At 39.4% G+C, this 27,999-nt stretch overlaps 1 protein-coding gene across 1 annotated transcript in view; it reads left to right on the forward strand.

Moving 5' to 3' along the window:
* SPTLC2 (serine palmitoyltransferase long chain base subunit 2) overlaps nucleotides 1-27,412 on the forward strand; it is a 68,628-nt gene extending 41,216 nt beyond the window's left edge. Inside the window, exons 10-12 of the mRNA XM_084287409.1 lie at nucleotides 19,975-20,110; nucleotides 22,079-22,208; nucleotides 26,601-27,412. Coding sequence (XP_084143535.1) covers nucleotides 19,975-20,110; nucleotides 22,079-22,208; nucleotides 26,601-26,720 — 386 coding nt within the window. The 3' untranslated portion in view covers nucleotides 26,721-27,412. The remainder of the gene's footprint in view (nucleotides 1-19,974; nucleotides 20,111-22,078; nucleotides 22,209-26,600) is intronic.
* The last annotated feature ends 587 nt before the right edge of the window (nucleotides 27,413-27,999 follow it).

Raw genomic sequence — 27,999 nt, forward strand, 5'->3', positions numbered from 1 at the left:
TAAAGATGTCTGTAAATCATAACTATTAGGATGCAGTGAATTTCAGCTGTGTAACAAGAGTCAGTTAACAAAGTGTAGTTAAACATGAATGAACTGCTAAACATAACAAAATCATGGAAAAATGCTACTTTTGTGAAATGTTTCACTGTGACTCACAAATTACTTTTTAGATTCACCTGTGGAAGAAAGAATTGACTTGCTTCAGGCAATACTGCCGTTCCTTAGCTTCATTCTGACACTAGCTGAAGGATCTGCTGAACTAATAGTGTGATTATTATCTTGAATTTTCCTTTCTGTGGAATGGGGCTTGTGTGTTTCTGACAGACATTCACAGCAGGCAATAGGAGTTTTATTTTTTGTTTTTCTTTGCCTTGGACAAGGTCAATGTACAATCAATGGACAATACTTCACCAAAGACATTCTTCTGCTTCTATCTAGGTGGATTTCCCGTGAAGAGTTTGCACTGAACATAAGGGAAAAACGTAGGGTATTTTTCTCCATTGTGTGAACTTGAAAAAGTTGAAAAACACTCTGCAAAAGTAGACATATGCTATTTCTAGGGTGATTTCTGACTTAATATAACATGGTAGTTACTACTGAAAAAGAAAAAATAATTAAGCACATACAGGCTAAACTTGATTTTTGTATTCTTGCAATCTTTAAGGAACCTGGTGGCAACAGCAAGTTTGTCAGCAGAAAGTACTTTCACAAGTCTTTAAAAAACATTTCTTTAATATGCATAGAAATGTAAAGATTATATTATTCTTTCCCATTTCTTGAGACTGAGTTCTTGGAATAAATACAAGTTGTTGGCATGTTTGAGGATGTGGTTCTCTTACATAGCTAACTCAGATTACTTACAGCAATACGTATCTAGTATTTGGTAATTTATGTACCTTTAAAATCTGTGTGCTGCTGATAATAAGCAATGTGAGCAATTCATTTTAGTTTGCATCCTAGTTTACATAAAATAAAAGTTAGTGTAAATGTGAACGGGATGATGCCGAATTCTTTAAACAGATCTGTAGGGGTTTTTTAGTGTTTATTCAGGCTTCTGCAAAGCAATTAGGATAAGATAAAACACTGGTATGTAAACTCTTCTTCTCTGCAGTCCTCGAACACTGCCTGTAACTTCACATTTTTTGGCAGCCCAGGTATTTCTAGGTTTTGACAGAAGAATCAGTGCAGCAAAACTTTTTGCAGAGGCAGACCTAAGGGATGGTATATTGTGCTGAATAATCCCTCCCTTTTCTTTGGCTACTCCTTTTGCAGACTTCAAAGACTGCTTGAGGTCAGCAAATCATTTCCTCTAATTATCACACAGGGAGTCTGAGATGCTAATGGCTCCCTATCCCTGGTGTGTGTCTCTTTCTTATCTATATAGAAGTAAAGGGCAGCTTTTCAATTCAAGAAAAAAAGCAGCACTGTAGCCCAAGCATTAAACCTTGTGAAGGTTACTGCTCCAAACCCCATGGTTCTTACTATCTTTCTTTAAAGGGGTTACAAATTTGAGCATATTTTTTTTTTCTGAATTGTTCACAGCCAGAATAGGCTGTTGGAGTCCCTTCAGCTGTGAAATCCAGAGGACTGTATGGTGCCTTGTGGAAAGAAATGGTCTGATTTACAAGCTCTAGATTCAGAGGGCCAGTAATCTCTTTGGTAACATGAGAGCAAATGCGTGGGAGGGGGGTACTGTTCTGAGCAGCATATCATCCAATGGACCATATATAAGGGCAAAAAAATGCACTTGCTTCAGTGACAAATATATGGCGTGTCTTGAATGCCGGGCTTACATAGGAATTATCCTGGTATTATGACAGCTGAAATGTTTCCATATTAAATTACAAATAATCCTGTCTTTTGGCTGTACCGTACCAAAGAATTGTGTTGTTCCTATTTTGGAATAATATTTTGAATGAGAGAGATTTGAAGAATACATTGACAAATTTTGAGAATGAGTTATCGGCTGTTCTTTATCACAGTGCTGAAAATATTTCAATTTTTTTTTTGAAAATTCTATTTTTGTGCCTATGATTTCATAAACCAGTGGAGCTTTTAGAAGTCTGAACTCCCCAGAGCTCTACTGAAGTTCACTGGACTTAGCTTAGCAAAATTGCATTGTGTTATATGTTTTTCTTGTTTAATTTAGTGACATTTCAATACAAATATCATGCCAACTGTGTGGCAAGAAGGATCAGGGAGTTTCAATTAATAACATGGATTAATTTGGTTACTGGCTTTAGAAAATTCAGATTAATTAGGAAATATACAGTGCAAACTGAAAGAAAGCCATAGCAAAACCTACAGCAAGACTGTTCAGACATATTTGTTGTTAGTTATTTAATATAGTGTTAATTAGAAACTGGCATCACTTCTTTAGTCATTTATAGTCTTTATATATAGTCATATATTTATGCAGTTCTGCCCTGGTGTAAGTGATGACATAATTAGTAGCTTATCATAGCATATGCATAGCCTGTGCTTCTTTGCGTCCTTTTGTAACTAACATGCACTAATTAATATTGATAGTTCTGAAAACGTTTTCTTTGTATAACAATAAACTGCTTCAGTTACCTTTAGCTTGATTGACTGGCTTGCTTTGTTTCTGACAATGTGGTATGTACTTAACTTTTCATTACTTTCCCATTAAAATAGCTTTAATAGCAGTGGCACCACCAATGCTTTATAGCTGGCGGGGATCTCGGAAGATTTTTTTAGTAGACTGTGTGTAATACAGCAGAGCTTGAGACAACACTATAGTACAAAACAAGAACACTATACATGATTCATTATCAAGGTAAGACTATTTAGCCAGCATGTGTTGGAAAATGAACAGTGGCCCTTACCTTGTGAGCATCTGTGCATTCCCAGTATGGGTTGGCATACAACTTCGAGTGGTCTTTGAGGTAGCCTGCAAAATTTTCGTTAAAAACTAATGCACAGGTACAAGTAATGCTCAAACTCTGAGAAGAGTTAAAGTCTTCATAGAAGTAATTCTATATCTCTGTTTCTATGAAGCTTATTAGTGTTTGCCTCTGTATTATGCCCCCATTGAATGTATTCATTGATAAAGACCAATCAAGACCCTACTATCCTAAGGTAAAATCACCCCTTGGCTCTTCATATATAGAAGGATACAACTTTTTTTCCTGCAAAGGTTTTTGTTCATGCACATAACTGCTTCTTAGAGGAGTGAGAGATCTTGTGTTTTTGTCTTTTTCCCCCCTTTTTGATTAGTTATAGTCTTCTGGGTGGTAAGCCATCAGCCACAGACTAGTTACTGGAGATGATGTACAGAAATGTGAGTCAGTTGAGATGTGTGGAAAGTCGTCAGTGTTTTTCAGTTTTGGTATTTTTTCTTCTCTATTTTCCTCTTTTTTTGTGTGTGGGTCTGTCTTCAAAGGCTGTATTTCATACGTAAAGTAAAACAGAATCTGAGTAGCATCGTTTAGGCAACTGCTGTAAGATGATAAAAATATGTTGATTTGATCTTGGTTAGAGGACTGCTCAGGAGTGACTTGGGCTAAGCCATCTTTCACTAACACTTTCAAGATATTTTGTTTGCCATCCTAGAATTAAAACTACGTGAACATTTCCATTCTGTTCTGTTACATGCAGTTCCTAGAAATGGTCAAACTTGGGCTTGCAGTTCACCTTTCATTTCCCAGGCCTGTTACTTACTCTAGCTTTCCAAGATGAACAAAATGTTCTGCTCTTGTGAAAAGAGGATGTGTTTCTTAACCACTTCATTAAATATGTACCGTTGAAAGAAGGGGAAGCCAAAAGTCAAGATTTGGCTTGGAAGCAGACTGCTTTGAGTGTTCAGATAATTACTGCTTTTTATTTGGCAGAGTTTGAAGCTCTAGGGGCAATTTAGTATGTAATGAAATTCATCCAGTCTCTTGCATTGCTCAAAGTCAAGGTACTGTTTGGTTGTACTGTAACTTGCTTAATTACACTGCAAGGTCCAGATCTCCGAGTTACTCAAGTAGAGTTGGGGTGTGTTTCCAGATGTGTCTGGTGGTGGTTTGGTCTAGAAGAGAGGGAAAGCTGTTGGTCCTTTTAGCTTGTTTTACTAGCTGGCCTTTAGTTTTGTGTTTCAGGACCTTTACTAGTCTTCCTCAAAGAGTAAGTGTTGCTATTTCTGCTTTAGAGATGTAATACTGCAGAGCCAGAAAGGACTGCACACCAGAGCAGTGATGATCTTCTACGGTTTACTTAAATTGCCATCTAAGTCGTAGACCACTTAATGCAGAACAGCTAACTTCCTTGTAAAACTTGTGATGGATAAAGTCTATGTGAACATCTTTTAAAGATGATTCAAAATGCCTCTTTAGGTTTTATGTTTATTTTTAATTGTATGCCATCAATGTCTTCTTCCATGAGAGAATTGTGCTATGTTTTTAGCAAGTGTTCTCCTTCACTTCTGTGAGTCTAATGAATCCTGGAGCTGCACAGTAGGAGTCTGACAGACTGGAAGTTGCATTAAACAGCTTTGGGTTTTTATTGAAAACATTGTCCTTGGTTCAAAGGGAAGGTAATTATTCAGCCCTGGAATGATAGCAGCCCCTCCTTTATTGACAACACACCATCTGGTTGTGATAAATCACATGGCCCTGGCAGGCAGCAGCTTTTTGGTAGCAATGGTGACTTAAATGTTTCGTGTCCAGCTTCTTAGAAAATAAGAGATATATATCATTTATGAAAATGACGTATTCCCCTGTCATTGGTCAAAAAGCTTTTGCTTCTTTTTAAGTCTCTTAAATGTACCTCTAAGGGAAAGCTTCAGAAGGCAAGGTAGTGCATGGGATTTTTCAGCAGTTAATTCTTGCTGCAGGTTCAATTCTTTAATCTGTTGAGGGAGAGCTGGAATAACTGGTGATGAAAGTCTTGTGTACTTCAAGTGTAATTGGCACCATTTACTGTACTTTACCACCCAAGGACTATTTCTGTAGTTCTCACCCAGCAGTAAGAAAAGTGCAAATTATTAAAGGGTTTTTCCTCAAGGAGTGGTAGTACTTAAGCTTGTTGGTTGCTGTAGCTTCAGGGAGGTAGGTTCCTTTCCTGAAAACTTGCCAAGTAGTCAGTTTGCATCTATAAGTAAAAGTTCAGAGTGATATTAGGCAGCTTGCTAGCTAATTGGTCCTCCTGGCAGCTATTTCTCTTTCTTGCTGTCCCAGCCAAAGTGTTATTTCTTCTAACCTGCCTAATTATGTGATACATTCAGGCTCACTTCTGTGCTCTGGCCAAAAAATATGTCTGAGCCAATGATCATTGTTAAACAGAAATGTCTGCAAGGGTCTTGGAGAGGAGAGGCAGCTTTGGTTCTCATAATATCTAAATTATAGCCCCACTCTAAGATGGGGTTAAACACTTACGAGTGGAACATACTGAATGTGAGACTTACTGTAGTGTCTGATGTGTTGAGAATGTTGGCTGCTCTCCACTTCCAGATTTCTTTTATTTCAGAATGTGATTCTCAATTCTTTTGCCACAAATTCTCTCCGTTTGCTGTATGTGCTTTAAGTAATAATCACAGCAACACCATGCTGAAGTTTTTTTTCTTACTGAGTTCTGTTGATACCCTTTATGAGGCTAATTGCTGCAGAGGAAAGTATCATCAACTAGCTTTGCAAAGCATTTTAGTATTTTTTTTTGCTTGGGCAAAGGTAACAGTAATAACACTCATTACTAGTTCTTACTTTCCTACCACTTCTATTTTTAGAGCTGAAGTCCTTGCAGATATATTTGCACAGTGTGGCATGAATAACATTTATCTTAGATTTAGATGTGAAGAGAAAACACTTTGAACCTGACTTTGCTATGCTTGTTATTTCTGTGGCTAAGCAGTTTGGACATTCATGTGGGGATTGGCCACAGGTTAAAATAACTGAAGCCATGTTGAGCAGTAACTAAAATTCAGTCAAGCATTTTATGCATAATGAGGAAAGTGCCCTGGCAAATTTGACTCACTCTTTGGCTGCCAAGATATATAAGAAGCGGATGTGTATTATTTTGGGGTTTGGCAGCTTGGGCCTTCACCTTTTGCAGGCAAAATACCTCAGCAGCTTCCAGCCGTTTGGGCTTGATGCCTCATGCTGATGTGCAGCATGTTGATGAGCAAAAGTCCTGCGGAGTGCTCATTATTACCAGTCTGTCAAAATTATAGGCTTGAAATTTTAACACCTATTGTGGCAGGTGACTTAAAGTACAAGCCACGAGTACATGGAAATAAATTAACATGGGTGATTTTAGCTGTTTTCTGTATCTAATAAATGATAACTCTCAGATAATTTTAGGGTTTATTAAAGAGAACGAGGCAGTCAGTTTCTGAAAACTGAAGTTTGAGGGTGGTGAAGCACTGGAACTAGACTGGTTGTAGAGGTTACAGAGTCTCCATCCAGGAACGTAGTCAAAACGCAACTGGGTATTGTTCTGCGTAAACTGCTCTAGCTGACCCTCCTTGAGCAGGGGGGGGATTGGACTAGGTAAGTTCAAGACATCTCTTCCAAATAAAAGAATTCTGTGAAAAGTGAAAGTGATACCTCGCAGAACAATAACACCCTCTTTTCAGCACCTGGGGCACTTATTTTTTTTATATAGGATATAATAGTTAGTCCTACGAGGAGCGGCTGAGGGAGCTGGGCTTGTTCAGCCTGGAGAAGAGGAGGCTCAGGGGTGACCTTATCGCTCTTTTTAGGTACCTCAAGGGAGGCTGTAGCGAGGTGGGGGTTGGCCTGTTCTCCCACGTGCCTGGTGACAGGACGAGGGGGAATGGGCTTAAGTTGAGCCAGGGGAGTTTTAGGTTAGATGTTAGGAAGAACTTCTTCACTGAAAGGGTTGTTAGACATTGGAACAGGCTGCCCAGGGAAGTGGTGGAGTCACCATCCCTGGAAGTCTTCAAAAGACGTTTAGATGTAGAGCTTAGGGAAATGGTTTAGTGGAGGGCTGTTAGCGTTAGGTTGGAGGTTGGACTCGATGACCTTGAGGTCTCTTCCAACCTAGAAATTCTGTGATTCTGTAATAAACCTGTAGTGCTCCTTTTATATTCTACAAATACCTTTTCCAGTGCTGTTGGCCCATGAAGGAAAACTGCAGTGCGGTTGGCTCCAGAGTAATTGTCCTTGCAATTTGCAATGACACTTCTTAATGATATCAATTCCTGCTGCTTCATGGCTGTTTTATGTCTGTATTTGCTTGCGCATGTTTCCAAACTGTGGTGAGGGAAGCTGACTTGTCCTTTGACCAGATTTCTTCTGATGGTTTCTGACAAGTCAATACTATGTGGCAGTAGCCATCTTACTAGACGTGGGCTGGCAAGGATAAAAGGATAATTCTGCATTTTGTTTCTTGCATAGGCTGTAGATATATTAAATATATCTACATTTATCTATATAGATATAGTAGATACTCTCAGATCTGATTGCAAATAACTAAGTTTTTGCTCATCAAAACACAAGGAACGTGTGCTTGGAGTTGAGTGATATTCCTGTTTAGAACACTTCTGCTATTCTCACGAAGGATGTGCTAATTAGCAGGCAGGATTCAGTGGGACAACCTCATTCTGCCAAGTCTGTTTTGTGCCTGGACTCAGCCAGGTTATTACATGTCCCTAGATCAGCACATCTGGCAAAGCTGTTTGGTTACTGTCTTCCACATCTACCCATTGGCTAGACAGGTTTCTTGCACCTGCCATAGCCACTTATGTCTTCAAGATGCCCTCCTTTGTGTTCTGTCACCCTGTAACTCTGAAGTACCAAAAGCAATACACTGAAAATATTTCCTTTGGTGGAAAAAAAAATTATTTAAGGCAAGTTGTAATTTTTATTAGGTGTCTCTTCAGTGTAAGTTTGTTTTTATGCCCTTCTATGAGGATTTCAACACAAAGCATTTTGTGATTCCTGTTCTGGTCATCTTCCTATAGCCGAACAACTCACGGCATTTGCTAATAGTTTCTTCTTGATGATCATAGAAAAGTAGAATGGGTTGGGTTGAGTTGGGAGGGACCTTTGAGACCATCTAGTTCCAACCTCCCTGCAATGGGCAGGAACACCTCCCACTAGGCCCAAAGCCCCATCCAGCCTGGCCTTGAACACCCCCAGAAATGGGGCATCCACAGCTGCTCTGGGTAACCTGTTCCGTCTCATAGTGAAGAATTTCTTCCTAATGTCTAATCTCAGTCTACCCTCTTTAACTTTAAAGCCTTTACCCCTTGTCCTATCAATACATGCCCTTGTAAAAAGTCTCTCTTCATCTACCTTACAAGCCTACTTTATTAAAGTTTTGTCCAAGACAGTTTATCAGTGGCTCTGGTCTATCCACAGACTGTTGGGATTAGCTACAGAAGATTCTCTTCTAGTAGCAGAGAATTGGGTAAAATATTCTGACATCTCCTGAGCTAAGTAAAACCGTCTTTCTGATGCCTGTAGGTCAGTAACCTCATGTTTGTTGCAACTTCATCAAAATCACTGCCACCAATGCAGCATCTGGTAATGATGCTACACTTGATAAAGCGGCCCTATGTTCACATCTTAATGACTCAGGCCCACTGTTGGCTCATTGTAATGGTAGGGAGTGCTTAGTCTTCTACATTGTAGATTTGTAGACAGACTGTTTTTGAGGAATGTAAATACTTGAGGATGTGTTGTTCTCATGCGTAACTTCCCTTTGAGTCCTTAACTGTAGAATTTGGTAAGATATTAAAAGATTATAGAGAACATGTATTAGGCTGAACATTAACTTCATTTCAGTCACACTGGGAAGATGCAGGTTGCTATATAGCTGTGCTTACTGCAAAGACAAAGTATAACAGTTGATTACCAATAATGTTGGTATACCCAGAAGTTTAAATATATATGCAGACAAAATAAAGAATTTTGTTATTAGTAAAACATTTTCCTTCTTGTAACTTAACAAATTTCAACATGCAAAACCTTTTCAGCCTCTTGCTTCAGGTAGAGCCTTGGTATATGAGATGCCTTCCACTGCCATGGAAAGGAGCTATGAAGTAGGTGGGATAATACTTCTAAACACTGGCATATCTAGTTCATCTGTGTGCAGAAATGATATGTACTCTTGGGGGTGGTAGACAGCCCCTAAGTGGTTAATAAATGATCTGCCACATGGTAGTGGTAGAAATTCACAGCTGGAGTTTATGCCCATGTTACTTTTCTAGTCCCAAAGCCCTGTTGTTAGTCGTTGCTGCTTTTTGTTGGCTGTTCATTTGTATAAAAATGGTACTGAGTTGAGTCTAGGCAAAAAGATTTTTAACCTCACTTTAATACTAATCTCACTTTAATGACTAAAGGTTAATAATTTTCAAATTTTGTGTTTCTAATGGAACTTACTCCTTTTGTGTCTATTACTGAATGTTTTTTTTATGCTGTTCTTAAGCTGGTGGTTTGAGGAGCAAGCTCTGGACAGGTTTGAGGCAGGATGGTCTGTTAACCCATCTTGTTTTTGTGGGTCCGACATCAGTCATGTTGTACTGATTTACTCTCCATTGCTTAAAGCCTGAATTTTCAGGCTCTTATAAAAGGGATTTTCTTGTAGAAAAGTGCTCCCCTCTAGTTTGGCAAATGTTGCCTAAATTAAATTGATTGCTTTTTAATACTGCTGTTACTTAACTCCTTAAAATATTTATTCATGCTGGACTCTTTTAAGCATGTATCTTGCTTCAAAGTGTCTCTGCTCAGATAATAAAGCCTGCTGTTTGAGGCAGAAGATGAATAATAATAATCAAAATAGACATAATATTGTCATGGTTGTACATAGGCAAGTGGCCACTTTAGCTGATTTTATTGGCATGTTGTTTTGTAGCATCTTTTTGTCATATCTCTGAACACCTTGGACATGAACTAAGGTTACGTGGTTGCTGCTGTACACAGATAGACTGTTCTAAAGAACTAACAGTTTAAATGATACAACTAAGAATAAGAAATCAGACTTAATAAAATTAATAGAAATACCATCTAATTGGCTAAAAAAAATAACCAAACGGACAATACTTCCTTATGATGTTTTGAGTGCATGTGCAACCTGCTCAGTCAGGCTCCTCTGTGATCACCAATGTAGAGTTTCTGGGAAACTGGGGAAGTGCCGCCGTAACACATCACCAGAGTTCTTTTAAAACCTGCTTAAACCTGTGGATTTTAAATTGAAGTTCTTTAGCGGATCAAATTTTTCCATTCTCATTAACAGACATGATCTGTTCATGGTGAGAACTGCATCTCTTTATGATGAAGTTTGTGGTGCAAACAGGCTGCCTTGGAGTTCTCTGAACACAGCCGGGAGTTACAGGCAAAATCGGAAAGTGCAAATATAAAAATATTCCTCTGGGCTTTGGAATATGCCAAAGGCTTCAATCTCACCAGCATATATAAACTCAATGAGTACACAATACAGGCACCCAGCTGTTTTTTGTCATGCTTTTAGACTCCACTGGAACTGTTTAGCTTAATAGCAAATGCAGTGACAGATACTTAGTATTAGCATAAATTTTGTTTTTCAGAGACCTTTCAATGCCAAGAACATCAGCCATCATTTTTCTTTTCTCCTTTTTCCATTTCTTAATCTCTTTGGCTTCACCAACGTGTTTTTTTCTTTTAAATCAGATTTAACTGTTTTCTCCTCTCCTTTAAAGGACAGAGCTTTTCGCCCTCACCTCTGCATTGGCTCCATACTCGGCGCACTCGTGTAATCCAGGCAAATCCCCTGCATACAATCTTGTTACAAAACCATAGGCATGGGGTTAACTTGGAATGGTCACGAGCCAAGCCCTTCACTGCTTCTCCTAAAATAAATTGCCGCTAATGCTGCTGCCATGTGGCCAACAAACATGAGCTCACAGCAGTCTTTTGATTTCCTATTGCATGCTTTCAAGTGTGCTGGCTCTTAAACAAGGCTTCTCCTCCCACATTATTTGTAGTTTATCTCCTGAGTGGTGAACTTGGGAAGCATGCAAGTGTGTCAGAAGAATAAATAACTTGACTCAGCTGTCCACCCCAGTTAGCGGTTCCCCAGTGCTCGCATCGTCTCCTGGACGCATTAAGCGTGGCTCTACCGTGATGTGCTGGAGATGTGGTGGAGGTTTGGGGAGAGAGCTTCCTGGCAGGCTGCTCAGGACACAGCTGCAGGACCTGAGCATGGCTCCAGGCTCCCTTTATGTAGCAGTGGCCCCTAGTGGAGGCTGCTCGGGCTCTTCCCGTAAAGCCCAGTTCCCATTTCCAAGTTGCTTTTAAACCTGAATCACCCAGCAGAGCTGTGGAAAAATCCAGTGAGTTGCTTCTCTCTTCTGGTTTTGTTCGCTAAAAACTAGCGTTTGAGCTATTAAACAGTAATGCACGTTGTAGCACTGGATTAAAGGATGATGCTAATTACTTCCTTTTAAAAGTTCCTCATTGTTTTCCCAGGTTCTCTTGGCATTTGCCTGTGCAAACCGATGCTTTATAAAGCAAATCTGTGGGAATGTAGCGTTTTGACTTCCACATTTTAATGTCTCTGTGCGATCTCAGATTGCATAGTATAATTGTGTATAATACTTTCTGTAGATCTGTAATGAAAATCTTCAGACATCGTCTGAAGCGAAGGATGTGAACTTCTATTGCAAATATTGGCAGCAGTGCAGTGTTTGTGAGCGCGAACTCAGAGGAAGCAGGTTGATACGTGTGGAGTCACCTTGTCCCTAGAACTTAAACAGTGAGATAAGAAAAGTATGCTGAAAGATATGAAACCCATGTGTGTGTATAATAAAGTTTTCACTCTGATTTCTTTTCATTAGTTTTTATAGTATAATCTCTTAATAGAAACCAGTGAAAATGTTGGTTTCAGGGGGCTGAAAAACAGAGTAGATTGCTGTAGGGGGGCGACCTTCCTGGCCTTGTGTAGGTGAGGGCCTCTGGCGGGATTGTCCATGTGAATCGATCTTGGTTTCCCACTTTCTGCCCTGAGATGTGAGTTCATGTTACAAGTCTTCTTTGTGACAGGTTACGTTACAAGCCTCTTAAAATTAACTCTAGCAGATATTGTTATCACAGGTCCTTAAACATCAATTACAGCGTTTTAACAGCATCACACTCTTTGTGCAACTTTTCCTTGGAAGATAAAAGTGGCATTTAATCAGTATCGAACTGGAGTTTTGCTCAGTGTTAGCGTTGTTTACTTTAAAATCTCTCTCTCCTTCTTCTAGTTCTCACCTTCCTGGCTGTAGTACTCCAATAAATAGGTACTACCTTGTTTTGAATCTGACTCATGTTCCCAGTCAGATGTTCTTAACTCATGCTTGTCCTTTCTACCACTTGGCAAATCTAAAAACATGTTGCTCTTTGATTGTGCAAATGTTATCTCAAGTCATGCTTGACTTGTGTTTTTCAGAAGAAGCATTGAAGAGGCAGTTTTCTATACCTTCTGTGAAAAATATCTTCATTGCAGGGAAAAAAAATATGCCTTTATGCCTACTTAAAAAGTTGTCTGTTGTGTGTTATAATGATGAGGTATTTACAACTACAGTGTCCAGAAAACAACTTGAATTATTATGTTGACGTTGCAAAAGATCTTCATAAGCCCTTGGGAAGCAACTTAGCTTCTGAAAGCTTAGTGGAGAATCTGTTAAATCAGCAGAAGAATATTGAATTCCTGGTTGAGATTTGAAAAATGCTTGTTTCCAAAACAGAGTGTGCTGAATTATGTCTTCCACTGCAACAGCCAACCAAAAGACAGAAATGCAGGAATAATAAACAGAATGGAAGTATAAGCCTTTGTAAAAACAAGGGGATTTTAATGTGGAAAAATTTACAAGCTTGAATATATTATAGCATCATTCTGATTTGAAGAAACAAACTTCTGGAGAATGATATATGTAACCAAGTTTTCATCACTAGCTTACTTTGATTTAAATAGTTCCAAATGTCCGAAGCCACAGGCTTTCTGAAGTAGAAGTTATCACTTTTTTTCTTGTCTGTCCCGTTGATAGAAGCATACAGGGAGAAGAGCCTCTATGCTAATGAAATAATGCTTTATCTTCGGTCATTGATGCTGATGCTCTCAGGAAAACAAACAAGGCGTGTTGCAACCTGATCCATATCCTTTCCATGTTGCATGTGTTTGGCCACCTTATCTCTTGTTTGGGGAGCAGGATGTGATGGCATCACTTTTTTCTGTCTTCATAATGAATTGTGGCTTTTTTTCTGTTTTCAGCAATGGCTGGACATCCTACTATTTTTTGTGATCTTTAAATTATGTACACGTCTGGTAACAATGTTAGTAAGCTGCGTAGTCAAAGATTTCCGTAAAACCGGGTCGTAGATTAGCCACGTCATTTTGAAATGATGGTGGGTGCTGCAGAACGTACCCTTTCTGCTAGTTCTTTTTATTCCATGCAAGGATATGGAGGCTCTGTTGTTACTAACAACAGTCAGTAAACGTTACTGTTTGGGTTATAAAATGCTTTTCAGTGGTGTTTCCTAAAGGAGGTTGAGGTCTGCTTCTTTGATGTTTTTTGACACGTGTGCACATGCACGTTTCCCCTCCCCAGCTACCATAATCTGCACAATAACTTTTATTTGACTGAGTGCTTCCTTTTAGTTAGCTTATTTTATTTTTGTTAAGAGATCAGAAAATTAAATTGTTTAATCTTGGGATAACATTTATACATGGGAGGAAAGTTTTATTAAATTCCCTAGCTTGTGGCCACCAGGGGAAGAGGAGGATAAAAGCCAGCCCAGGTAGAGTCCTGCAGAATCAATAGACCTAGCAGAGTACTCCTGCTGAGGTCATCCTTACTGTGGTATTGTGTAAAGCTGTGGTATTTTTGTCAGGGTAAACCCCTTTCTTGACTTAAATAAGCTATATGAAGAGAAATGATTGGGCTGCAAATCAGGGATGGTCCATCAGTCAGTAAGTGGCTTAGTGCTTCTCACCTCCAACACCTCTGCACTAGCAAGCGTTTATAAGGTGGGACAAGCTTGAAAAATATGAAACAAATTACAATAGAAATTGAAAGTAACTCCTGTGCTAAGAATTAATGGAGTATTTCCATCTCAGAGACCTTATGGATTTGATATCAAGATTAATGTGTTCTAATCTTTACTTCTAGCTGGTAACTGTACTGATGTCCTTAATATGCTGTTGCCAGTCTTCTTAATAAAACATATTTCTTGTTAGACACTTACTGATTCTTATTAGAGGCAGTGTGCTATTATCAGAGTTGCATCATCATGGGTTTTCACAGAAATCTTAGAAATATCTGCTAGTAAATGTTTGAATTTTGTTGCTCACATAATAGAAACTGGAACTGAGAACATTCCGTTACATTACAGCTTGAGCAGTTACAGCGAAACTGAGTACTTGGGGCAATAAGTATCACAAGTGGGATGGTTATGCATGTAATGAATAGCAGTCTGTTCGTATCAAGAGTTTTCTTTTATTCCAAGTTTTCCATTAAATCATTAAAACTGAAGTTGTTAGCTGTCACCAGCATGTAAGATAAAGGCACGAAACTGCTCATCTTAACCATGACAGCGTCAGCAACAAAAAAAAAAATGGGTTGAATTAAAACTGCAAGGTGAAAACTGTGTTGAAGAGCTATAAAATTAGTTAATGAACAAGTGTATAGTAATGTCGTGATAGCCATCTAATGTGACACTTTGAATTGAACAGGTATCTGTTCACTAATTAGCACTGTACTGCAGCTTGAGCATACAAATGCATTTCACTGCTCAGGAACCCTTTTTAAAGATGACCTATGTGCTTTGAAGCCTCTATAAGAGATAACTCAAAATTTAAGCATTCAGCTTCTCTTGTATTCCTCCAAGTATCTTTGTTTTAGATCCAGGTGACAGTGAGCCCTAGTGTGACAAGAGAATAAAATCCCACTTGTGGGGGGTTTTGTTTATTTTTTCCCCAGCTGAAGTTGTTTTGCCCCTCTAAGAGTTCTGTGTCAGTTGGTAGGCAGTTTGTGTACAATGCAACATGCCTTTTATTTCTCAAGAAGCCTTGCTGATGAGGTGTTGCATTGTCTAGGACAGATTTGTGACTGCCTTCCCATTACTGCTTTGAGATCACAAGAAGGAGGGAAAAAGCAAATACATCCTAGTTGGACTAAATTTTCAGTTGAGTCTAATATCATCTATGATAGCTTATTCGTCGGCCTTAATAGATGACAGGAACAATACAAGTATTAGATCTTTGTTAGCAGAGTCTTTTCCACAAATGCTAGGGCAGCTTTGTTCTTTGTTGAGATGATTTTTAGTGTGAAATAGAGAGGTAGTACAAATCCTTGTATTTGGCTGCCTAGTGTAAGTGTAAATTTCTACGACGTGAAGAGCAGCGTGGCTAAATGTTTAGCCATCTCTGTTCATCTGTCTCACTGGTAAAGCACCCATTGCAAGAGCAGTTTAGGTTTGGTGTGGTGGAATGTGCAAACATTTTTTTTTTATTCTGCAGATAACTAAGGTAAGTATCAATTTAATTTCTGCTTCAAAATTCTTGAATAAATCCTTTCTTAAATATCTCCTAGATTCTTTTTCCACCATAACTTATGTTTGTTTGAGTGATGTGACTTTTAAAGCAGAGGCAGTCACAAGTGATGTATCATTCTTCTCACCTGTGGGAATCTCTCCTGGCAAAGGTCCTGATTTAATTCCCATGCGCCTTCAGATTCATAATTGAGTGCTTTTCTCTAGAGTGGATTTTTTCCCCCGAGGAAGACACTAGCTATATTGTTTTATTATTACTTGTCTCCTTATGTATTGATAAGATGTGATATGCCACTCTTCATTTACTGTAAAATATCAAAAGAGTAGATACATTGTCCCTCAGTGCAAATCCAGAAACACCATAATTTGAAGCTTGCTTAGAAGTGGGCAAAAATTGCTATTCATATTGTGGAGGTATGTGCTAAATATTTGAAGAATGATAAAAATGCTGCAGTCATCAAGCCGTTACCCACTGTATTGGTCCAGCTTGTGGCACTGAATGCTTCTGCTGCAGAAACTCTAGAAGCCTGAGGTAACTGCACTTGACAGAATGGGCAAGTAATTTGCTTAGAGTTTATAAATGCAAAAGCATCTATCTGGCATTCTTGGCCACGCAGAGCTGATGATAACCATGGTGTTATGGGCAGTGCAAAGGTCTGAGAGGAGTTCTTGGTAGCTTTCTCAGCAGAGCTGCTGCTGATACAGGAGTTGATGCTTGGTTACTAGCACTTGGCGTAGGAGAGCTGCAGCTCTGCACCGAGTCTGCTGTGCTTCTGCACTTACGTGTAAGGCAAAATCTTGGTATGGAAGTGAGCCAAGGCAGTTTAAAGTGACTGTTGTCATTGTGGACTGGTATAAGGCTGTGTCAAGTAAAAGCACATTCCTCTTCTGTCAGCTATAAATACTGAGCTCATCTTAGCTACCCAAGCAGAGGCAATTACTGCATTTCTTTTCTGTTCTTGCTTTGTTCTCTGCTGAATCCACACAACTACAGCTCTGAGCTGAGGGCTGTAAAGGGAGAGTTTCCCCCCTTAGCTGGCGTGTGACCCTTACTTCTGATACCATGGCAGCATGTGCTTCAGGGGATAAATGTGGGCTTTAGATTAAATGATGTCCTGACTGCTACAAGCAAGGAAGTGTTTTACTAAATTACAAGAGCAATCTTGTTATGACTGCAGTAAACTTGTAAAAGGGTACAAAAGCAGAGGATAAGTTATTAGTTAATACTCTAATTCCAGCATAGGTCTGCCAGTAGCTGGTTTAAGCTATTTATGGGGCCCATAAGGGACTTCAGATCAGTTGCTGTGATAAGGGGTTCTAGTTTTCTAGCCTTTTGAAGAATTCAGTTCCAGTAATCCTCCCTTTCTTCCCTCCCTGAAGGTCATCACATTCCAGTTTCCTAGATTAAAGGATGTTACCAGAATTGTTGCACAACTCCTATTTGAGAACAATTGGCAGGGTGGTGTCTGAGCAAGCCTTCTTTGAGTGGTCTTAAAATGAAGCTGCGTACTGCCAAGAAAGCCAGCTGCTGGAAGAGTGTTGCAGTCCTGGCAGTCTTTCTAGGCCTTCAGTTGAGCAGATGTGGACAGAGCTCAGAGCTTCAGAAAATACTTGGGCTGGGAAGGGATTTTGAAGTCCTGTTTGGATGCTTGAACATGGTTTGGGTAGGAGTGGGATTAGTGATACTGGTTACCTGGTCACTGCTGTCTCCGAGCACTGCTTGCATCAACTTTGTGGCCACAGACCCATGGCTAAAACTGTAGTAGCAATGAACAGCCTGCTACACCTTTGTGCATCAGTGAGGCTGAACCAGCACATCTTAACAGATCTTAACATTGGGTGCATGCTTTTTGCCTAATATTGTAAATCCTACTTAAATAGCATGTGGCATCACTCTTCAAGTGCAGGATTTTACGTTGGATTAGGAGACGAAATACACTGACATGCAGAGGAGAGGAGCTGAATGCAATGCATGGAGAAAGAAAAATGCAGGATTAAGAACCTTTGCCAGGCTCTTGTTCAATACTTGGGTGCTTTGCTTACCTACAGCTACAGCTCTTTTTCAGAAAAAAAAGACGTGTGGTAGGCAGTGAGAAAACACCACTAAAAATACTTTCAGGTTCTCAGTAATACTGCTGTAGCCATGGTAGCAAGTTTTTATAGAAGTAATTATTTCATTAAACTGACAGGTGATTCTGGAGCAGAGTAAACACTGACAGGCTTTTGAGACCACAAACCTGAAGACTGTAAGCATCTTCCACATCTATTGGTTGCTGTAATAGGTGCTTGTGTGTGGAGGGAACTGAGAGATTTGCACATGAAACATCTCAAAGCACTCTTCAATCTGTAAGGACAAATCTAGAATCAAACTCTTTTTATGGGAAAAATGTTTACGGAAGACTATGAAGCAGTTGCCAACTACAAATTAAGGTTGCTCTTTAATCTTTAGCCTGGAAGGCTCCAAGCAATTTGGAAAGTGGTGTGAGTGTATAGAGGGGAAAACTATAAAGGTGCAGAAGTTTCTTCTCCTGCTTGATACGCTGTAAACTTCCTGCTGTGTGGTATGGGAGGATCTGCATCCCTGGTTGTGGGAGAGGGGCAGATCACAGCAGTGATATCCTGCAGTGTTCATTACCTTACCACTCCTGCAGAGGTGAAATTTCGTGTTTATTTTGATGGGATTATAAATCCTGAAATGTTGTCAAAAGTTGTGCATTTTTGTGTAGGAACAAGTGGATGCAGCTTTCTCAGGAGGTACCATGGTACCTTTTTTTCCCCCTGATCGTAGATAGCTCTTTCCAGCTGTTCTTGGACATCTGTGTTTTTATTGATTGCATGAATGTTAGAAATGCAAGAAGTGACATTTGGTCCACTATCTCTGGTCTCCTGGAGTAGGTTGAAGATTTTTGTTTGTTTTTTTTTTCACTTCATTTTGCAGGCTGGCGTATTTAAATAAGCAAGTAATTGGTTTGAAAACAGAGAGAAAAAGCTGAGTCTCAGCTAGAGGATCTGATCTAATGTGAGCCAGATACAAAATAAGTTTCATAAGCACAAAATACATTTGTGTTTTACTGAAATCTTGCTGTTTTGGGGGGAAGAGGAATTAAGATTCTGCAGAAACTCCGGGGGATAAAAGATTAAGAAATAAAGTTGTTAATGGAGGAGAAGAGATGTTTCAAATGGCAGTGAGTACAATTAAAAATACCAGTTCCTGCCCACTAATGACGGGCCAAGTTTTGCAAACTTAACAGGTTTCATTCTTTTTTTTTCTTATGCTTCGCCTTTGATGGGATTTTGCCTTTGATTGCATGGTTGTGGGTGGAATGTCTGATACTCTTGGCTACAAAAACCATATAGGCTCTTAAAACTACATTTGTTCTGGCCTGGAGCATAGCTATGTGGGTGTGGATGTCTCTTTGAGGCCTGGCGTTCCTTTTGGGTAATCACCTTATGTTAGCTGCGACTTTAAAGGGAGACTATTAATATCTAGCAGCCAGCTTCACTATGTGGCATATATCATCACTGGAAGATTTAGTGCTTCGCTATATGAATTACTCATTTAGTGAAGGCTGTGGCTGGATGATCAGTTATCCAAAAATATACGCTGTGGACCAGAGACCAGCAAGTATAAATGTTACCTACCTGTCATAGTCTTACAGCAGTGTTTTCTCTCTTAAATGCATTAGAATATTAGGTAATCAGAAATGCATTATTGCATTCATCTGCTTAGCTGAGAATTTGTGGATCTTTTAGAATTTGACTGATAAATAGGCTGTCCAATGCATATATGGGTAGCTGGAGTATTTAAGTTATACCAGCAATCCAATGTTCTGTGTACTAATTTTGCCAAATGTCAAAAAAAAATAAATTGGCTGAACACATGATAAATTGACCGCTGCTGCTGCTTGTGCAAAGTGATCTGGATTATCAGAGGTAATCTGTTTAAATCAAACCCAGCTCACTTTCACTGAGAAAGGCTAGGGAGCAGCCACATGATCAGTTCAGCAAGCAGATTTATGAGAAAAATGGTAAATTGCATCAATACAGGCAGGCAGGACAATGCGTAGTGAAGAGCCTCAGCTGATACATGTTCAGTAACTATTCAAAGTGTAAGCAAACTCTTCTTCAACATGCAGTTATCAGTGAATTTTGAGCCAGTTTTGCAGCTTGTTTAAAAACAGGCTTTTATATCATTTTGTCAGATTTGTATCTCTTGATACAATTCTGATGCAGAAAAACTAGGGAAGTTTTGGATTTGACAATTATGCTTGTCCATTATGCATGTGTCAGTCCATTCAGCTACAGCCTTATCTGAAAATGAGTAATTAATCTTGATTACATGAGAGAAATACAGATTAGAATTCAGTTTGTTCTAATTTTAAAACTTCCATAAGCACAAAGGATACATTCATGGTCTGTACTTTAGCAAGAGGTCTTGTGCTGCAATTACACATGATTTAGGACTGTTGTGTTCATGGTCTTATCTTAATTTCTTTTCTAGGGAAAGAGTGTGTGCAGCAGCTAGCAGAGAACACAAGGTATTTCAGGAGACGACTGAAAGAGATGGGCTTTATCATCTATGGAAATGAAGACTCCCCTGTTGTGCCTCTGATGCTGTACATGCCAGCAAAAATTGGGTAGGTTTAACAGGATAAGTTCTCATCCATCTACTTTAGAGCTAGGATGCTAAAAGAATATTAAGACTTCTGTAAATGTAAGGAAAGACTGTTCTGTTTTTTACTTCTGTGACCATTACTAAGTTTCGTAAAACATAGAAACTTCCTATAGGTGATCTGGAGAAAACTGGGGCTTGTAACTTGGGGCTGCAGGAGAGCACTTCAGAGAAGCAATTTGTAAAACGTGACATGCAGTAGTAAAGAAGACGTGACATACAGTAGTGTAAAGCTTTCATTTTATTTATATATAGAGTGCATATATTCACTAAAGAGAAGCTGAAATTGATTGGAAACTCATATAAGAATGTTACTGGAAGAACTTTTCAACAGTTCATGGGTCAGGAGCAGTGAACATTTCCATAGCTGAACTTTGGAAAATTAAAAAATAACAACATTGATAATAAAATAAAAAAGAGAAGGCGGAACACACTACTACTGTAGTGATTTAATAGCTCAGGCATGATTATTGTAAGTACTAATACAATGCTAATACATGGTGGTTTTTTTTTTAGAAATGCTTGTGGACTGCTGTGTGGATACTTAAGTCTGAAATTCTGCTAACAGGATATAACTTGTATATTAAAATATTTTGCAATGTAAACATCCTGATTTCATTGACAACTTGGCTTTGACAGCTGCTTTTTAGTGTCCATGCATAATGCAGTGCTCAACCAACACTTTCAGATTTGGAAAGCATAGCTTCATTTTAAGCAGTACAGAACACGTTTAGTGCTCTTCCAGCTCAGCTAGTCTTTGGTCTGGCTCAGCTGTATTCCGTGAGGGAACAAACATCTATCTGTCTTCATGAAGCTAGATATGGTAGTCTTCCACCCTCCTCAGTGCAACCAAATTTAAAAGGCCCATAAAATCTTTATGGGTGCTGTGGAGCCTGTGATATGTGCTGTCCAGCACACGGTGCATACTGTGTCTACCTTCCAGCTGTTCTACTAATCAGTGCAATCTTTTCCCTGGAAATGTTCATGGAAATGTTTGCTAGCTGAGCATTTGGGCCAGTAGCTTAGTTAAAAATAGGCAAGAGCACAGAGCTCTGAGAATTGGCCATTGGTGTCTACATTGGGTCTACCTCATCCTTTCTTTCTCTCTTGAAGTCTGTTTCAAGTTTGAGAGTACTAACTGGATACAAAATGAAGTATATTAGGATATACTTATTTATAAAATGTTGCAGCAGAAGGCAGAAAACATTAAAAAAAACACAAGTAAAAGGGTGTTATTGTTGTAGGTGCCCATCAATCTTAATTCATTGCTACTTCTAAAGAGAAGAAGGTCAGTTTGAAAGGGCTGAACCATTTATTGTGGCCTCTAGAAACACCCACAATTGCACTGCCGTTATGGAAAGAATCTAGTCATTCCTCTCATTGCATACGTGAAGATATTCTGTGACTGTTGAGTGAGATTTTTGCACCTTCCTTAAGAAAGTTTGGTATTACATTAGATGATCTTAATTTATTGTGGTGATTTAATGTTCCCATGAAAAGCACTTAAAAAGTCGTACATTCTGTGACTCCATAACGTACCTGAATTTCATTTAATTGGTAGAAACAAACCATTTAGAAATTGCAGTATCATCTGCGCCAGGGGTCAATTCCTTGTGTAGTCCAACTTCTGAGCCCACATCTCAGTTTCCTATCAGAAATATTTTCAAGTTTAGGCTACAAATCCATTTGGAAACAGCCTGGCAAAAGACCAGCCCCCGCCACATGCGGTCATCCTTGGTTTACCATCTTGGGATTGAAGTAGAGGGCCTTGTGATGAGACATTCTACCTCCACAAGAAAGCACTGGAAGCTCAGTTTCAGTGTTACTGGCTTGTTTAATAAAGGCCAATATGAGTTAACATGCTGAGACCTTTATGCTGATGTTCTGCCTCACCTGGTATCATTCTGACTATTTTCCTTGTTCTTTCTGGTAGTGCGTTTGGGCGTGAGATGCTAAAGAGGAACATTGGTGTTGTGGTTGTGGGCTTCCCTGCCACACCAATCATCGAGTCCAGAGCCAGATTCTGTTTGTCTGCAGCTCATACCAAAGAGATGCTTGATACGGTAAGTGTCTCATCTTGTCTCCCTCTTGCTTATGCCTTCTATAAACAGAGATAACAATTCTGTTTTTTTGTGGTTGTTTTTTTTTTTGTAGACTGGTTTGATGTTTGGTATGCAAATGAGTTGAACCTAATGTTCAAAGCCTTGTGTAGTAGAGCTGGCAATGACACCATCTCATTCCTTTCCCCAACAAAGCAGAATGGCTGCCTTCAGTAAATGTCAGAAACTTCTTCCTGTTTCAAATATGCAAGAGGGACAGTCTTGTTCCCTTGAGACACTGCTTTTTCCCTTCTCTAGAGGCTCTGCCTTCAGTTCTTGAGCTTGTGAAATGGAATCTTTTAAAAGGGAAAAAAACTGGTGCTTCTGATACTAGACACAAGTTGATTTAAAAAAAAAAAAAAAAAAAAGGCCTAAGATCCCACGAAACATCCGTATTCTTTTCAAGAGCAACTGCAAACCCCTTCATGTGGCTTACCAGTGAGCACATTTATTCCAAACATTACTATTCCAGCTCTTGTTTATGGCTTCAGAGCACTGTATCATAAATGATCCCCTCCTGAATGAGGCTGTGCCATGTGCAATGCCTTGCTGGCTCCTGCCCACACTAGGCATGTTCCAGCAGGAGCAGCAACCCTCTTAAAGGAGGTCTGTATCTCAGTTAGGAGATGCTACTTTAAAAATGAAGGATGGCAGTTACTCTCTGACCAATATAATTGGCGGGGGATTTATGAATAAACCTGACTATCCTTTATACATTTTGAATATGGTAACTACATTCATTTTTGAGTCTTCTGAATAAGACAGACATATACATAGTCTGTCCTAGGCTCAGTTTTCCATTGTGATTTTTCCAGTTCTGTTGTTCTCTGACTCAGAGCCTAAGTTAGTGTGAGTCACAACCTTGAATTTAAGGAGGGTAGACTTTGCCCTTTACAGAGGCTGCATGAAATAATCACATAGGATACAGTCCTGAAAAGAGGAGGGGGTTGACTTTCCTTCCCCACACTCCTCCAAGTGCTTATCTCCAGGCTGTAGAATGCTCTATCCTGACATGCAGGAAAGCAAAAGCAATGGGAGCTCTGCATGGATGAACAAAATGACAAAACTGAAACATGAAATGAAAGCATTTAAGAGGTACAAGCAGGACCTGAAAGGAATACAGAGACGTCCTGAGCATGCAAAGATGAGGTCAGGAAAGCAAAAGCCCACTTGGAGCTGAATGTGTTGAAGTACGTGAAATACAGCAAGAAGGGCTTTTTTAGGGATATTTGTAGCAAAAGGAAGACTAAGGGAAACATGGGGCTGCTGCTAAATGGCATAGGAACCTAGTGACAAAGTACATGGAATAAGTCAAGTTACATGCTACCTTTGTTGTTAGTCCTTACTGGTAAGACTTGCATTGAAGAATCTAAAGGCCCATGAGGTCAGTGAGAAATCTTTGCAAGTATTTTCAAATATGTTATGGACAAGAAGGTGGCTGGGAATAGTCATCATAGAATTATAAAGGAGAAATTGTGCCCAGTGTCCAAGTATGATCAGGCAGTAACATTTCATAGCATGAACAGTGAGTAGGAGTTGTAATATAAACAGACATTTGCCAACAAGTCAAAAAAAGGTTTCAAACTTCTCATCCTTCGCTGCCACAGAACTTCTTGCTGTCAGTTAGCCTTTGTCTTCTCTGTTAGCTACTAGCTGGAGTCTTAACCTTACCAAGCTGTTTTCACAGAATATTTACAAGTACTATACTTGTTCTTTTCCAAAAACAATCTGCAACTTTTATTAGCCTGCTGAGGAAAAGAGGTTTTTGGTTTTAATCAACCTACTTACAAGTCTTTCAACTTTCCAGAAAATATTTCAAGTTTTGTGCATTTAACTCTAAAGACTCATTTCTGGAGTACCCATGTAGGTGCTAAATGCAGTAAACCAAAAGAAATACTTGTTTAATATATTAGGGCTTGTCTGCCTAAGAAAATTAATCAAGGACAAAATGAGGTGTGAATTTTGAAGTGAATGAAGAAATCTTGGTTTAATTCAGCATGTGAGGGCTTTGTTCCAAGTTGGCATAAACCATTTAAAAGTTCAAAACAACTGAATGCTCTGAACCCAGAACACTGGCAAGGGGAGTTAATAAGGAGCAAGTCTTTGTGTCGGTGACTTTGTGTTGTGTTTGTCTTGTGTTGTAGTGAAAGGGAGTTGATTTTAGGCAGCTAGTAATTAAGACAGCATCAGGCATCAGATCTGATCCCTCTGCTGAACTGTGGCAACAATATCCAAGAGGAAAAAAAATGAAATGAGTACAAGAGCTTGCAAAGAGCTTGTACGAGTCCGAGACAGAAGTGGGTAGCCCATCCACGTGTGTATGGATGCTAACTAGTGCTGTTATCACGGCATTTCTTCTAAACAAAATTAATCCGGGTTTGGACTATGGGGAAGAGAAGCTTGTCTTGTAAATGCTGATATTTGTAATGCTTCCTTGTTCTTATTAAATAAACCCACATGATGGTGAACAGTTCTCAGTTACAATTTTAACCGTTTTATGTAAATAAAACTTCCTTGCCTGAAAATATTTGGCTCAGGATCAGAGTGAAGTCCCTCATAACCTGCATCCCTGTGGGCTGGTGCTTTCTTTTCAGTGATGAAAAATATATTACACTCTCCTGAAGTCAGAGTTCACCAATGCCATTTCCTTTGTACTCTTTGCTAGTCACATGGACCTTTTTGTTTTAAATTAATAAAATCCTAAATCTGTGTTCAAGAATAACAGTTAACAGACTCTTTCAACAGAAATTCAACCTTAAATTGTTTCCATATGGGGTCTTTACTTTAAGCTCTGGCAAACTGTGCCCATGCTCTTGGTGTTTTGTTGTGCTTTTTTTTTTTTTTTTTTAAACTGAGGTCCAACTTCTGGGCTTTCCATTCCTTCAGATTTTAGAGTGGAGAAGTTCTTGCTGCCAGATATAACAAGCATGAGGGGCCATTGTTTAAAGAAACAAAAACTTGGACTGTTCATCCAGGAAGGAAAAGCATGTAGGGATATTAACCCCGGTCTGCCAACTATTCTCAGCAGACAGGCATCTGACCCAGAACATGGTAAAATCAGAGTATTACTGTTGAATTGGTGGCATTCTAAAGGAATGTTGAGTGTACTGATCTGAACACATTTAAACTTCAAGGGAATGCAGAATGCCAACATTTGAGTTCAGAAATCACACTGAAAGTCATCCTCTGCACACATCTTTGTCACTTGCCAGGTATAAGATAATTAGCATCACATACTGTTAGAAATTCTTCTGCAGCAACTGACTTATTTTTGGACATTGTTCCAGGAATGATCTGTAGAGAAATAAATCGAAGCTTAGAGTTTGACTTGTAACAAATCCTGTTGTGAGACTGTCTTCCCAAAGAGATTGCACAATTAAATGAGTATTGACTTTCCTTATTATGCTTGCAGATGCTTGATCTCTGGTAAACTTCCCATGATTTCCATGCGTATCATAGTGAAAGGTTTTGTTAGCTCATTTGCAGTGTTCTGGGCCATCAGTTGCTGAGGTGGTGTCTTTGTGGCAACAGTTAGGGAGGGTTGCTCTCCAGGGAATTAAAAATAATAAAAAAAATGCTTGGGGTCCTACCCTGAATGACTTCTCCTTGGCAAAAAAAAATCTCCCATACAATATTATTTATGATATAGAGCTTGCATCTCTAGTTGCATATGAGCAACTTAAATTAGTCAAACGCAGATACAACAAATACATCAACAGAAGCTCTTAGCATAATATCACAGGCTGCATTTCACTGCCTTGTAGTTTAAAAACCATAGTATTTCAGGCACAGTGTATTAGCATGCACAATGATTTCATATTGTATGATACAAGAATGAGAGTCAAACCTCCAGGTATGTTTTTTCCAATTCAGCTTTATTAATTCCTTAGGAAGAGAGTGTTATCCGTAGGTTTGTGCCCGGTGCGCCCTGCCAATAAGCACACAATTGGTATCCACACAAAGGTCTTTTTAATTAAATATTAATTACTGAGACTTGGGACTACAGGAGGAGCACTGTTCCCAGTTGATCTGCCTATGAATAGACATGGCTTTATTTTGGCTGACAGTGAAGTTTGGGGTAACATTGATGGTTTTTATGTTCTTGCCTTGGAGTTGGAGTAGTCAGGTAGCGCAGGGTCACTCTCAGTTGAACGACCAGTGCTGCTCACTTGGTCTAGAGGCTTCCAAATACAAAAATCAAAAACAAATCCTGCACACTTCCAAACCTGCAAACTTATAGCCTGGTGAAATCCTACTTTGCTGTCAGAGTGGTCTGTTGGCATGCAAAAAGGAAGATGTGCTGATAGCTTTCTTGCATCTGTTTCCTCTGCTGATATCCTGTGATCTCTTTCTCAGGCGTTAAAAGAAATCAATGAAGTTGGGGACCTTTTGCAACTGAAATATTCCCGTCACCGTTTGGTACCTCTCTTGGACCGGCCATTTGATGAGACTACATATGAAGAAACAGAAGACTGAACTCCCTCCATGTGCCTTGGTGGGAGGGACACACCCTGTGGGACATGGTGGCACGCAGCCCGCAGAGTCTGTGAACAACACACTTAAGACTGCTTAGCATAAAAGACATTTCCTCACAATACTGAAGTGGCCACATCAGCTCTAAATGGCATTTTGTAAATAGGGAGAGGAGAAAAAAAAAAAGCTTTGATTCCTGTGTCTTCAGGGTCTGGCCCTAGAGGTGCTTGGCTTTATTTTTTCATGTTGCTTTTTTTTTATTTATTTGTCTCAATAAGTTCACAGCAACCCGAGTTGGCTGTGGCTGATCAGCTCAGACTTTGTATGCACCATTAGACTCCCAAATGCTGGCTGAGATGTTGTGAGCATGTGTGATGCTGGCATGGCAGCATTTCCAGTGTCACTGCTAGATGTCTGACCTTCCCAGTAAGGAGTGAGCCAACCTGTCCGTTCATTGGAAACTGCCTAGAGAAACTGTTGATTGCTAACTTTGGCGTATTTGACAAGATGGATAATCAACCAAAGCTTCTTCCTTTTGCAGTTACTTGTGTTTAAAACTTGAATTTAGCTTTTTTAAAATAAATGTGTTGCTGACATGTCACTGACAGGACCATTGTTCCAAACATTATTTAGTTCTGTAAGCCACAGGCAGAGAGACTTCGGGGACTCTAGCCTCTTTTCCTTCCCAGTATGGATATCGGATTTTGACAGTAATTGTCCTCTTGATATAGGGTAAGTGATGGAGAGATTTTTGTGCTAGTTATTTTTAAATTGGGATGATCTGTCTTCCTTCTGACATACTTCTGTTTTTTAATTTTTTTTTTGTGTGTGTGTGTGTATTGCTTTCTCATCTTCAGATTATTTTTGCTTTTGCTTTAGAACTATTATAAAACCACGAACAAGTATATCTGGTAGCTGATAGGTTCTAGAAGGGTGCTTTTGGACTTCAGCAAACCATAGCAAGCCTTGTGCTTCCTTCTAAGACCAGAACCTCTGAATAAGCAGGCCTGTACAATGGATGGCTATTAGGGAACCACTTATTTCACGCAGATCTGTGAAAGAATGATCACTGCCCTTTGCCACGCTGATCTTTTCTTGTCACGTATGAGATGTTCTTCTTTGGCCTTGTTGTCCAAGGCTCTTATGCAAAGAGTATAGACAGATTGTGTCTTGTGTCGTATGTTATGTTTCAATTAGCCGACAAAGTCTCATAACTGGCAGCTGTGAAGTCTATATAGGCTTCCCCAAAGAGAAACTGTCCTCACAACTGCAGTTGGGTTGA

This window comes from Netta rufina (assembly GCF_964035555.1).
Source record: "Netta rufina genome assembly, chromosome: 5".
In the NCBI taxonomy this organism is placed as follows: Eukaryota; Metazoa; Chordata; class Aves; order Anseriformes; family Anatidae; genus Netta; species Netta rufina.